This window comes from Clavelina lepadiformis, chromosome 8, assembly GCF_947623445.1.
Source record: "Clavelina lepadiformis chromosome 8, kaClaLepa1.1, whole genome shotgun sequence".
Classification (NCBI taxonomy): domain Eukaryota; kingdom Metazoa; phylum Chordata; class Ascidiacea; order Aplousobranchia; family Clavelinidae; genus Clavelina; species Clavelina lepadiformis.
This window is the reverse complement of record NC_135247.1, coordinates 3,273,901-3,287,004: the sequence shown is the minus strand read 5'-3', so window position 1 is coordinate 3,287,004 and position 13,104 is coordinate 3,273,901. Positions and strand designations below refer to the sequence as shown.

The window sequence follows — 13,104 nt, the reverse complement described above, 5'->3', positions numbered from 1 at the left end:
TCGAGATATAGAAAATAAAAACTACCTTTACTAGCAGTTACCTATATTACTTAGAAAACCAAACGTGAGGACTAGTTAAATCCATTGACCACATCGAAAAGGTTTTGTGTATTATAATGAATCAAGATAATATTCAGCAAAGGTTGCTTACGTAATCGCGGGATGACGCACGATGGACAAATCATAAACGTATCGTTGAACTTTGTGCTGAAAATCAGAAATCATATACCTAGGTTATAACAACGTTCTCATGGTTGAAATTGCCAACCTTGCATATAGATGCAAATAAAGACAGCAAAAATAGGAAAAGGAGTTAGCAGGAAAAAGGCTTTTTCAAAGAAGCCAACAAGAGCAAGCTTTCACCTCCATTTAAAAAAGAATAGCTGTATGCGCTCATGGTGGTAAGCAAGACAGTAGAAATTATAGCTTAGCGTCATGAACTTACTGTAATATAAAATCATCATTGTTATCTTTACACATGAGTTGTACAACTTTAGAACATTTGTAGCTGTACAAAGATTGACTTCAAAATGGCAGTATGGCACAAATCTCAAACTGAAATCCCTTTAAACTTACAGGAACCGACATCAATTAAAATTGTCGCGGTGGGTGATGTTCTTGTGGGAAAAACTGCTCTGTACGTCGCATACAAGACTGGTGTGTATTCGACTGCACTGCCACCAACGGTTTTCGAAAATTACAAGGTAACTGCTGCTTTGGATGGAATAAAATACGACTTAAGTCTTTGGGATACTGCTGGCCATGAGTCTTACGACAGGTATTTTACAACGATACTAGTTTTTCTGTACTTTATCTCATTTAGCGTAGTATTGATTTTTGGCAAGGTGGGTTCATGGTAGTGTGGTTGTTGAAGTAGGATTTGCATTTATGCAAACCGAGTGCAATTGATGGGCGGCTGGGCGACGCCATTATGGCAATGCCCAAATGTAAGGTATTAACTGGTCAATTGTCCAGGTAAACAGTGCTTAACTCGGTAATCACCAAATAAAACTAAACAACAAAAACGTTACCTACTTCAATATGCACGCACAGCAAGCTCTCTAAACGAGATTCACACCATTCTAAACGAGAGTCGCACGGTTTAAGTCGTGCAAATACTTTTCTCAGTCCGAGGATAAAGATTCTGCTACACTACTATACCAAGTTAAATTTTCTGTACAACATACAATTCATACAAGTCTATCTTGCTATGAAAGATTTAAGTTCTTAGTTGCTTATTACGTCTTTGTTTGCAAGCGATATCTGACATGTGTTACAACATAAACATCGGTAATAATATGGAAAAAAAGAATTGTCTGTTCAGCATCAGTTTGTGGCTCAGCACTCTCATAAAAAAATTTACATTTCACGCAAATTTACCAATTAAGTGGTTTTATGTTTGCCGTTTAAAATCTAAATGAATTTGTCAACAAGAATCACCGTCAGTGAACGATATGAAAGCTTTGCAATAAACAGTTTGTTTCGAAACAATCTTTCGTTTTTGTTTCAGACTTAGAGCGCTATCTTATTCCTCCACTGATGTGTTTCTTGTCCTTTTCTCTGTGGTTGACAGACAGACTTTCGGAAATGTCACTAACAAATGGGTCCCGGAAGTGCGTCACTATGTTCCAGATGCCAAAATTTTGCTGGTGGGAATGCAATGTGATCTGAAAACTGACCCAGAAGTAGTAGCAAAGTTGTGCAAGAAGAAGTTAAAGCCAGTGAGGTAAGTCATTTTCAAGCAATTATGCTATTTGAAACATTTAAATTAGTATCTCGTGGATGAGAGATCACTATGGAGAGAATATAAACAAAAGCCATAGTGCATACTTTCAGTTACGGCGAAGGCCTGCAGTTATCGAAAGAAATCGAAGCTGCTGGATACATAGAATGTTCAGCAAAGACGATGGAAGGAATACATGACGTATTTACTGAAGCGATAAGAATCTTTCAAACACCAGAAAAACCTAAGGAGAAAAAGCAATGCAAGATATTTTAAAACCTTTAAATTTGAAGATCCATATTCTGAAAACCATATTTGTACTTTTCAAATCAACAAAAACACTTTTAAACAACTTTAAGTTTAAACATTTGCTTTTTTCTTGTAAAAGTTATCAACTTGGAAAGAATTAGTTGTGTCTGATTTTCGTTTAATTGTTTATAATTGAAATTAGACAACTATAGGTATAGCAATGTTTTAAGACCATAAAGTCTATTTAAATTTGCATTATCAAACGTCAGTGCTTTATTATTATAACATTATTTTCTTGTAATGTTTGTTTCAGTGCTGTAATTGTTGGCGAAGTCAACGTTTTAGTTTGCTTTTCTGTCATACTTATGACTTATTTTCATTTCTCACCAGTTCTTACACTTCATTTTCCTACAACTTGGAGGTTATCAATAAGTTTCTATTTTTCACTGCTATCTTTGTGTGGTGAGATTTTTTTTGAAGTATAGTAGATGCATCGCTATGGATTCTTATAAGACACCAGCAGTTTTAAACAAATATTTTATTTTTGCTGTTGAGTTTGTTTATAAGTGTGGTTTGCATGAAACTTTTATCATATTTGCATTTTCCATTAGTGAAATGAACACGAGTTTGATACTAACTTAGTAAGAACCTGATTCTAGAAAGAAAGTTACCTCGGTGAACATAAATCAAAACAGTCGTAAAACTGGAGAACATCCTGTAAAATCTATCAATATCTATATAATATCAACTCTTCTTTTTTTGCTATCAAAGTTACAAGTAAGCTGTATAAAATTTGTGGAAAACGTCTTCCACAAAGAAATCTAAACAAGCCTGTTTTTATGGCCTACAAGGTTAAAAATATATAAAAATCGCAAAAATAAGAGCATCATCATTTGTTTGGTCTGCGTGTGGATTTTCTTTCAAGGTCGTCGTGGTATTATACGTGATATTCCATTATAGCATTTACTCTAAAGATCCAAATGCACATCTATATTGTTGAGACACTTCTGGCCTCGGTCTATTCTTTTGGTTAGATCCATCAATCTTAGATTCTAAGCAGAGCATCACATCTACACAATCTGTAGCAATGTGTAGCAGATCTACACAAGCATCACAAACTGCGAAGTTAATCAGTTTGAATTGTTATATTGAACTATCTCTCCTTAATGTTCAGTCTATTATTTTTGTTTTGTCAATGGCGGCCTTCAATAAATCAGTTAGCTAAGCTCGTCTTTTAGCATTAGGAGGATGTGTTAAAGTTTTAAATGCAACTTTTATACGGAGTTATGAAATGTTTTTTGAGTTGTACAACTCAGCTTTTAAGTTCACAATTTCGTTATGCGTCACAAATCTTTATATGGAGTGATGATTAACTAAAAGATTCATCATTGCATTTTTGCTGAAAACAGTCATGTGGGTTCTATAAATAACAAATGGGTAATGATATTAATATTAAAGTTTTATTTCATTATGCAATTTAAATAACTGTTCCATGCAAAAAAGCTTTTATTTAGCTTAGAATTAAAAAACATTACAAAGATTCACGATAAAGACCAATTTTTGGTAAATTTTCGATAATTAGAGATTCATTAAACCTGATGTATTTTCTACATTATATATCACTTGTGTAGCTTGCTTTGGTGAAATGCAATAAGCTTAAGTCCTGTCTTATACCAACAATTAATAATAACTTATTATAACCCTAAAAATTGTCTCTGCAGAATTCAAAACCAATAAAAACTGTTACAGTGAGGAACGGTTCTACAAAAAAACTTGTTTACCTCATTACGTACCCGGCCAAACAACATCTGGACAACCCTGAACCGCCTCAGAACTGGAGTAGGCCGTTTTGGCGAATGCATGCAACGCTGGGGCCTCAAAACATCACTATCATGCATTTGCGGTGCAGAATCACAAACAGCAGAACCCATCATCTTTAACTGTCGTGTACTACACCCACCCATAGGCCAAGAGGACCTGAAGACCCCTGACGAAGAAGGGAGGAAATGGCTGCAATTGGTAGCTGAATATACTTGAGTCGACCTCAATATGAAAAAAGAAGTACCGGGCCAATTTCATAAATACAACATCAATAAATATTAGTTCGGTGAAAACTCTTGACAAGAACTTTAACGACTTAACAGCAGTTGTAACTAATGCAACACACAGTATAACCTATGTCAGTACGTCATGTAGTGATACGACTGTTCAAATTACTAATCATCTTAAGTAAAACATTTAACATATTTACTATTTGACTGATTTCATCCAACTAAACGTAAAGCATTAATCATACCTGCACCAGCAAACGCAGTAGCAAGGAGCCAAGTCAAAAATTAGAAAGGAGCTGACTATGTGAAAGGTTGTTTGAAACAACACATCGAACATCAACTAGTTTAACAGTTTTTCCTTTTTGATAGAAACAAATTATAGTTTGTTTTTAAATAGCGCGCGTAACGTTTGGAACTGCTACATACTATACAATACATTTATACAGGTCAATACAACAGCATCTATAGGATATATTTAAGTATTAAGGAAGAGCTATATAAAAACTTCTACAGAATCTGAGCTTGCCATGGAGGTTTGTGAAGGCATTGTTCAGTAAATTGTGGTGTAGTTATCTTTAGTAAAAAGTAAAAAATAAAAACAGTAGATTGTCATCGTTTTGCTTGCATGAGCGTTTCTATTATGTTTTGAGATTAGGTAATTATGATTTACCTGGCCAAGAGACAGACCCTGGCTTTTATTTCACAGTGATACGACTGTTAGTTTAAATAAGGGTCATTATTTTTACTTAGAGCTGATAAATTTCTCAAAAATACAAGATAGCTTCAAAATTAAACTATGTTTTAGAATTCGTCGCCTATAAAAATCGTTGTGGTGGGGGACGGTGCCGTTGGCAAGACATCACTGTACAGCTCTTATACAACCGGTGAACCTTTTACCGCCTACGTGCCAACCGTCTTTGATAGTCTCAGTTTCCCTGCGACGATAAACGGAATACAATACATTTTAAATCTATACGATACACCTGGCGCTGAAGATTACGACAGGTACTTAGAACAGCCACTTTGTGAAGTGTATTATTTTAATGTAGGCTGCCACGAAATATAGAATACTGTATAGAATACAACTCTTTTTCTGCCCAGAAGAAAAAAAGGATCAACTTGTCGTTTGATATAGTATTAATTCTATAACTTCTATTCAAAGTTGTCAACATGGCTAAATAAACTTGTGCAACATTTCATGATAAAAATCAAGATATTGCGAAATATGCTTAATAGTTTATTTTTAGAAAGTTTTGTGTTTTTCACTAACAAGTGCATTTATTCGTTCTCATTGTGACATTAACTGAAAAGAAGCAACGCTGGAAAAAAGCACTACGCAGAATTATTATAAAAACTTTTTTTTTTATGCCACGCACACAACGAACAGTTGTTTAATGAGCAATTACCTTATATTTTCATTGCAGACTCAGACCGTTAAGTTATCCTGGCACTGATGTTGTTCTTGTATTGTTTTCACTGGTTAACCGGGCTTCTTTTGAAAACATTTCTGCAAAATGGATACCAGAATTACGTAAAAACTGTCCAAATACGATAATATTACTGGTAGGAATGAAAACCGATTTGAGAAATGACCCTGAAACAGTCAAACAGTTACACAAGGCAGAGTCTACGCCAATCGAGTAAGTGATTTTGAGCTAATGAGTTCCTTCTACCAATTTTTAGGACGTAAACAAAAGTTTCTGTATTACAGTTGGTAGTGCAAATGTTGATATACTTTGTAGCTCTAGGTGTACGTGCGTATATGTGTCACGGGATTATTTTTATGCACCTGTTTTGTAGACACCACATTATATACCGTCTTTTCTTTGCATTGTGTTGTTTTTATGCATGTTCACGGTCTGCCGTATTTTACTTGTTTATGTTCTTTTACTTGTTCTTGTACACCTGTTTTTATCAAATCTCTTGTGACGTCTCACGTAGTTACCCCAAAGGCTAAATTAGTATCGTGTTTTACGTTCCACGTTGATTCCTTCATCGCGTGGAATTTGTTTGGTGTAGTACTGTGCGCGGCTGGGCGACGGTTGTGGGCAGTTACGTTTCGGTTTCAGTGGGAGATGATCGTTTTTATTAAGTAAAATGCCATTAAAAGTTAACAAGGCAAAACCGGCTAAGTGACTAGCCGTTAGAGCGGGAAGATTCCTGGTCAAAGAAAGTTTGGTTACAATTGGCGAGCGCGCCAGGATCCCGCAGTCAAAAAGGTATTTTTTACCAGTATGGCTTTTAATGTGACGTTGCCTCCACTGAGATATAAGTCCAATGAAGACTTTCAAGACTTTCTCAAAGTTTTTAACTCTTACTGCGCCAGCGTTAGGGCAAATCAAGATTTTAAGAAACACCTCCTCATTGAAAGTTTCGATAAGGACTTTGTCTGGGAAATTCAAGGGAAAGATGCCTCCGTCTACGACTTAGAGTTCGACGAGTTGGTGGAAAGGGCTTCAGAAGCAGGGCGATCAAAGGCGGAAATCAGCAGATTAAAAAACAGCCTTTTGGATAGGGTACAAGAACCGGACGAATCTACACGATCATTCGTCTACGCTTTGCGGAAGCAGGGTGACATGGCATATGCCAGTGCAGATCAAGCACCTGTAAAAAATGAGGTACTCTACTTGGCATTGATCCGGGGCTTGAGAAACCGCAAGATATCGGAAACCTTAGTCGCAGACTTAGAGATCGGCAGAGACTTCTTCACTACCAGCGCCCGAGCCATTGCCCTGGACGTCTCGGAAAAGACTCCGTGTTCAGACGTGTTCACTGTCGCTCGACTTTCACATGGAGACGAAAGCCGCCAGGACGAAGCGACTGTCTTGATGAAGAATGAACTTGCTAAGATAAGTGGCGAGATAAAATTGTTTAATGACAATATTCAAGGCCGGATTTCCAGTATTGACGAAACTGTGTCTTCAGTGAAAACGCAAATGAACACTTTACAACGAGACGTGGATCGCCTCCATTGGAAACCACGCGCACCGGGTCCGTCTGAAGGAAGAAATCAACGATACCGAAACCGTAAGTCCTCTTCCGATAAAACACGTGGGGTCCGAAACAACCCACGCTCAAATGCAAATCCGTCTAAATATGATTCATCTAGGCGAGATCGCCTAAACCGTCAAAGCCTAGCTACGAATCACAACCCTCGGACTAACTCATTTGATGTAAACAGATCAAAGTTAAGTTGGAATCGATCCCGTCCGCCTGCTCCAGCCACCGCAACACCCGCTCAACAACAATACCGGAAAAGGTTATGCAAGTATGTTAATATGATGTTGTGTTCTATGCCCATTTGTGCTCTGGTAGACACGGGAGCCAGCGTATCACTCATGTCTAAAACTTTGTTCGATAAAGTTTCGTCAGAAAATCCGAGTACTACCCTAGGCCCCACGTTAGATACACAGTTAACAACGGCTAGCGGGACGGCCCTACAGGTGTTAGGCCTTGTCACATTATCAGTGCAAGTGGCCGGTTTGATCACAGAGTGCGAAATCTACGTAGTTAATCAACTCACGGAAGATTTCATCATTGGGTTAGATTTCGTCCAGCATCACCAATGCCGGATCTGCTACAAAGACAAAATTCTAGAAGCCGGATCGTCGTCGACACCCCTGCTCGATGGAAAAGTGACCTTACAGCGAAACGAGGTTTATATCGTCGAAGACCTGATCGTCCCCGCTTCCACTGAGGTGTGTACTTTTGGCATATTTTGTATGGATCCGATGCTTAAGATGCCCGACGTTGAGTTTCCGGCACTAGTTGAAGGTAATCTCCGATTGAATGATAAATATGGGGTACTAGCGGGTAACTACCTCACGCAAGTTCATAACGGAAAGGTCCCCATTCGATTGGCTAATTTCAGTGATGACGAAGTCAGATTAGTCAACGGAACCAGGGTCGCCACCCTACATCCAGTCTCTGTATTCGGCGGAGGTGATGTTTACCAGCCCGGCACGTGCGCTTTAGTTTCGAGATTAAACTCCACGTGCGACTGCAATAATAACCGATGCATTGTGAACTCCGACCAAAGATGCTCCGTAGCGTCGGTAGAAGAACATCGTTTTAAACCCCAACGTGATCACTTGCAAGCTATCGAAGAAGGCGTAGATTTAGGGACGAAGCTGTCTAAGAGTGAACGTCGCGAAGTACTCAATTTATTATCGAAGCATTGGAAGTGTTTTTCGACCAGTCAATTCGATCTAGGCAAAACCGACTTGATAGAACACCATGTCGATATTGGGACTAGCGCCCCTGTGAGACAACCGCATCGCCGAATACCCCCTCGAGACAAGCGAAAGGTAGAAGAAATCCTCACGGAAATGGAGAAGCAAGGCTTGGTTCGCACATCCACATCCCCTTGGTCCAGCGCCATTGTTCTTGTACGAAAAAAATCGGGCGAGGTGAGGTTTTGTGTTGATTACAGGCGCGTAAATGACCTGATGAAAAAGAACAGTTTCCCAATCCCACGTGTCGACGAGAGCCTGGACGAATTGTCAAGTAACATTTATTTTTCTACTCTGGATCTGCGTTCAGGGTATTGGCAAATACCCATGAATCACAGGTCCCGCGAGGTTACTGCTTTTACCACCCACATGGGGTTATATGAATGGAACGTTATGCCGATGGGTCTTAGCAATTCGGCGGCTACATTTCAACGATTGATGCACATCGTTCTAAATGGATTGGAGTGGCGCGGCGCTTTAGCATATTTAGACGATGTGATCGTGTATGGTCGCACATTCGGGGAACACATGTCTCGTTTAAGCGACGTTCTAAGTCGACTGGAAGAAGCCGGTTTAACACTGAAACCGTCCAAATGCTCTCTTTTTCAAGAATCGGTGAAATTTTTAGGGCATAAAATTTCTAAGGAAGGCGTGATGTGTGACGCCGAGAAAGTAGAGGCAGTCGCGAATTGGCCGATACCTCGCACCGTGAAACACGTTCGACAGTTTGTGGGTCTGACATCATATTATAGGAAGTTTATTCCAAATTATGCCAAAATTGCCTCACCGTTGCACAAACTCACCGAGAAGAACAAGAAGTTTCAGTGGACCGAAGAGCATCAGAACGCCTTTGCTACTTTGAAGCGTTTGCTGTGTACCGCACCAGTGCTGGCATACCCAAACTACGACAAGCCGTTTATTCTCGACACCGATGCATCCGATAACGCAATTGGCGCTGTTCTGTCACAAGTCATAGATGACAGAGAGCGTGTGATCTCGTATTGTAGCCGATCTCTAGGGAAAGCAGAAAAGAACTACTCCACGACTCGAAAAGAGCTTCTGGCGGTCGTCTGGACAACAAAATCGAATAGGTGTCACCTACTAGGTCAAAAGTTTTTACTGAGGACGGACCATGCATCGTTGCGTTGGTTATGGCAGTCAAAGGAGTTGTATGGACAATGCGCTCGATGGATAGAACACCTTGCCGAGTACAATTTTGAGCTACTCCATCGACCAGGACAAAAACACAAAAACTCTGACGCGTTGAGTCGACGCCCTAACGAAGGTACACAGGTGAACCTCCCCTACAAATGGCATGACCAACAAGTTGCAACAAGCCTCGAAGATTCCAAGCAAACAGTCAACAACATAGATCTTAGAGGCAACATCGGGTTTCTTCCGAATGAAGTACTGAATCTACAGGAAGAGGACGCAGATATTGCCCCCGCTTTGAGATGGCTACAGTTGGGGAAAAGACCTCCGTACAAACACGTTAAAAACTTGTCAAGAATGACTAAGCATCTATGGGCCCAATTTGGAAGTTTACACACTTTTGACGGCCCTGTTTATTGGGCAAATAGTAATCGCAGTTTACCGGGAACACACTGTTATCGACTTATAACTCCGGAACCTATGCGTTTGTCTGTTTTGCAGTCACTACACGATTGCGTTCTTGGCGGGGCTCATTTAGGGTTGACGAAAACTTGCCACAAAGTAGAAGAAAAATTTTATTGGCCTGGTTGGAGACAGGACACCGAAAAATATTGCCGAAACTGCGACGTATGTCAAAGGAACAAGAAACCGCCGGCCGAGCCAAGGGCGAGGTTGGTTCCGTCCACGGAAGATAGGGCAATGCAGAGAGTAGAAATAGACGTCGTGGGACCCCTACCTATGACATCATCAGGTTTTCAATACATCTTGGTGGCGTGCGATTTATTTACCAAGTATGTAAGGGCCTGGCCCATGCGCAGTCAAACAGCAAAAACCACAGCGGACGTCTTGTTCCACCGATGGTTCACAGTTCATGGTGTACCAGATGTTATCCACAGCGACCGGGGTGGGAATTTTGAGAGCGAGGTCTTCAAAGAACTATTACGATTGATGGGTTGTTCGAAAACAAGGACCACAAGTTATCATCCACAAGGGAACGGGGGAGTTGAGAGAAACAACAAGACTATCATCACCATGTTACGAAATTACGTACAGGAGGATCAACGTAGTTGGGATCAAGCTTTGTCAGCCGTCGTGGCGGCCTATAACGCGAGCGTCCACGACAGCACAGGTGTATCGCCGCATTTCTTATTAACTGGTCGTACGCTTCGTTTACCTGCGGATTTATTGGGCACACCGACCGGTGGAGTGCTGAAAACGTCGGTTATTCAGGATTTACAAACGCGGTTAAAGATTGCAGAAAAGACGGTGCGGGAAACGCTACGGAAACAACGAACGAAGATGGCCGACCTCTACGACCAACGACAAAGGGGGCTACCAATTGAAGTGGGGAAAGAAGTATGGCTGAAAGACCCAGTGGTCCCACAGGGAGAATATCGCAAATTTCATCTTCCTTACAAGGGCCCCTTCACGGTAGTGAACGCGCGACATCCCACTTATACTATTAAAGACAAAGCCGGCAAAGAGCAAACGGTTCATTTTAATAGAATGAAATTAAGGGTTCATAGTGATGACAAGCGTGACAATCAACTCCCGTACGATCATGTTCCGGATAATAGCATTAACCACTGTTCTCCTTTTGAAGGTTTGGTGTTCATACCACTAAATTCAACGGATACCGCCACCGGAGAATCCGAGGCTACATCAATCAATACGAGCGCGACTGAGCGATTATCCAGTAGTCAAGGACGGGAAGACTCGGCAGTTGGACAACTCAGGATCACAGAGGAGGGCAATAACGAGACAATAGAGACAAGCCAACCTGCCCTCGAAGAGAACGGCCCCATTCCCAGCGAGACCACTTCGGCCATGACGGAAAGAAACCTACCGCCACGGCGAGCTCGAAGACAAACACGTTTTTACCCGGATATTGAATAACTTTTCCGGGGCCGGAAAAGAACTGGTCTGGGGGGGATGTCACGGGATTATTTTTATGCACCTGTTTTGTAGACACCACATTATATACCGTCTTTTCTTTGCATTGTGTTGTTTTTATGCATGTTCACGGTCTGCCGTATTTTACTTGTTTATGTTCTTTTACTTGTTCTTGTACACCTGTTTTTATCAAATCTCTTGTGACGTCTCACGTAGTTACCCCAAAGGCTAAATTAGTATCGTGTTTTACGTTCCACGTTGATTCCTTCATCGCGTGGAATTTGTTTGGTGTAGTACTGTGCGCGGCTGGGCGACGGTTGTGGGCAGTTACGTTTCGGTTTCAGTGAGAGATGATCGTTTTTATTAAGTAAAATGCCATTAAAAGTTAACAAGGCAAAACCGGCTAAGTGACTAGCCGTTAGAGCGGGAAGATTCCTGGTCAAAGAAAGTTTGGTTACATATGTACATATGTATGTCTGTGTTGTGTGCTACAATGTCTACACTTTTAGATACGAAGAAGGCTTACAACTGTCTAAAAGAATTCGAGCAGCGAAATACATGGAATGTTCATCGATGACAAACGAAGGTGTACATGACATATTTGCTAAAGCTATAAAAATTTTTCAAAAAAAAGAAAAAAATGAAAATAAAATATGCTGCGCGATATCCTGAAATTTGAATGTATTTAAATAAGACTGTACTCACTAAGATATTGTGTTTATAACAAAATACCCAAAAAACCGCAAAACAAGAAAACACATGTAAAAAGCCTTTTAGATATTTCCATCTCATTTTCTTGTGACAAAATATGTCAAAATAAAAAATTGCATTTATTTTGGTTTGCATTTGTTGTAGTTTGATTGTGCTGATATTTTGACATTAAACATAAGGCTTGCTATATTATTCACGTAAAGCTATAAGCACAGTCAAAAACTGAAACTATTCTAAATGTGTGTTTTAGCTTAGATCAGGCTAAATTATATTTGCTTTCATCGATTATAAAATATCTGCTATTAATGAAAAAATCACTTCATCATCATATATTTGAGTTCTTTTTGAAACATGTAAATTGATGTATTGCAGCCTAGTTTATAATTCTAAACTATTTGCTTGCTTGACGTCACTTCATCATAACATTTAAAGTTGACATGTTGATTAACTTAGTAGCTTGATTTTATTTCCTTGTAGCAGCCTACGCATACAGCAGTGACGAATACCGTATCACGTCATAGTCATTGAAGAATCGTTTTTCCGTTGTTGTATTCACAAGATTACCGTGACAAACGATTAACTATTTGACGTGGTACGTAAATGCTAAGTTAAGTGAATTAGCTGGTTTTTTAATTGATAAATTATGGTTAGATTTTCTGAAGTATGTGTAGTGTTATTGAACTGTATTACACACCGGTTATTGTGAGAGTGTTTATGCACATACATCGTACTTGCTTTATACATGAAGTACAAATCATCTTGATAATGAATAATAGAATAATAGATGTGAAAAAGTATTTATGAAAAGACCAAAGAGAGTTCAAAAACAAAACGTGCTTTGTGGTGATCCTATTTATTTAATTTTAAAACTTAGATAGCAAAATCATTTGTCATATTTGCATGAGGAAACCCAAGAAAAACAAATCTCCAGCTATTTTGTGGACTCTTAAAAATCTGATCTAGATGTGATGTAATTTGTGGCATTATAATGGACAAAGTTTAATTCATTTACTACATTTGAGTAAGCTTTGTGTGAATGTCCAACAAACCCACCCAATTTCACCAAACAATGTTCGTATGAATCCTTCCTGGT

The 13,104-nt window shown here is 39.6% G+C and overlaps 2 protein-coding genes across 4 annotated transcripts; both read left to right on the top strand.

Moving 5' to 3' along the window:
- Positions 1 to 258: 258 nt before the first annotated feature.
- Positions 259 to 3,197, top strand: LOC143469813 (ras-related protein Rac1-like). Of its 3 annotated transcripts, none has more exons than XM_076967642.1 (4): positions 259 to 401; positions 579 to 778; positions 1,511 to 1,726; positions 1,837 to 3,197. In XM_076967642.1, exons 1-4 carry the CDS (start codon positions 396 to 398, stop codon positions 1,997 to 1,999), a joined length of 585 nt encoding a protein of 194 aa, XP_076823757.1. In that variant the 5' UTR covers positions 259 to 395; the 3' UTR covers positions 2,000 to 3,197. The 3 variants fall into 3 exon arrangements, with proteins under 3 accessions (XP_076823757.1, XP_076823756.1, XP_076823758.1); XM_076967641.1 differs by having other exon boundaries at positions 280 to 401; positions 579 to 704; XM_076967643.1 differs by having other exon boundaries at positions 280 to 401; positions 579 to 704; positions 1,824 to 1,963.
- A 1,106-nt stretch (positions 3,198 to 4,303) lies between these two features.
- Positions 4,304 to 12,888, top strand: LOC143469816 (ras-related C3 botulinum toxin substrate 1-like). The gene is made up of 4 exons (XM_076967645.1): positions 4,304 to 4,556; positions 4,829 to 5,028; positions 5,448 to 5,663; positions 11,810 to 12,888. The coding sequence occupies exons 1-4, from the start codon at positions 4,551 to 4,553 to the stop codon at positions 11,970 to 11,972; spliced, it is 585 nt and encodes a 194-aa protein (XP_076823760.1). The 5' UTR covers positions 4,304 to 4,550; the 3' UTR covers positions 11,973 to 12,888.
- Positions 12,889 to 13,104: the final 216 nt, after the last annotated feature.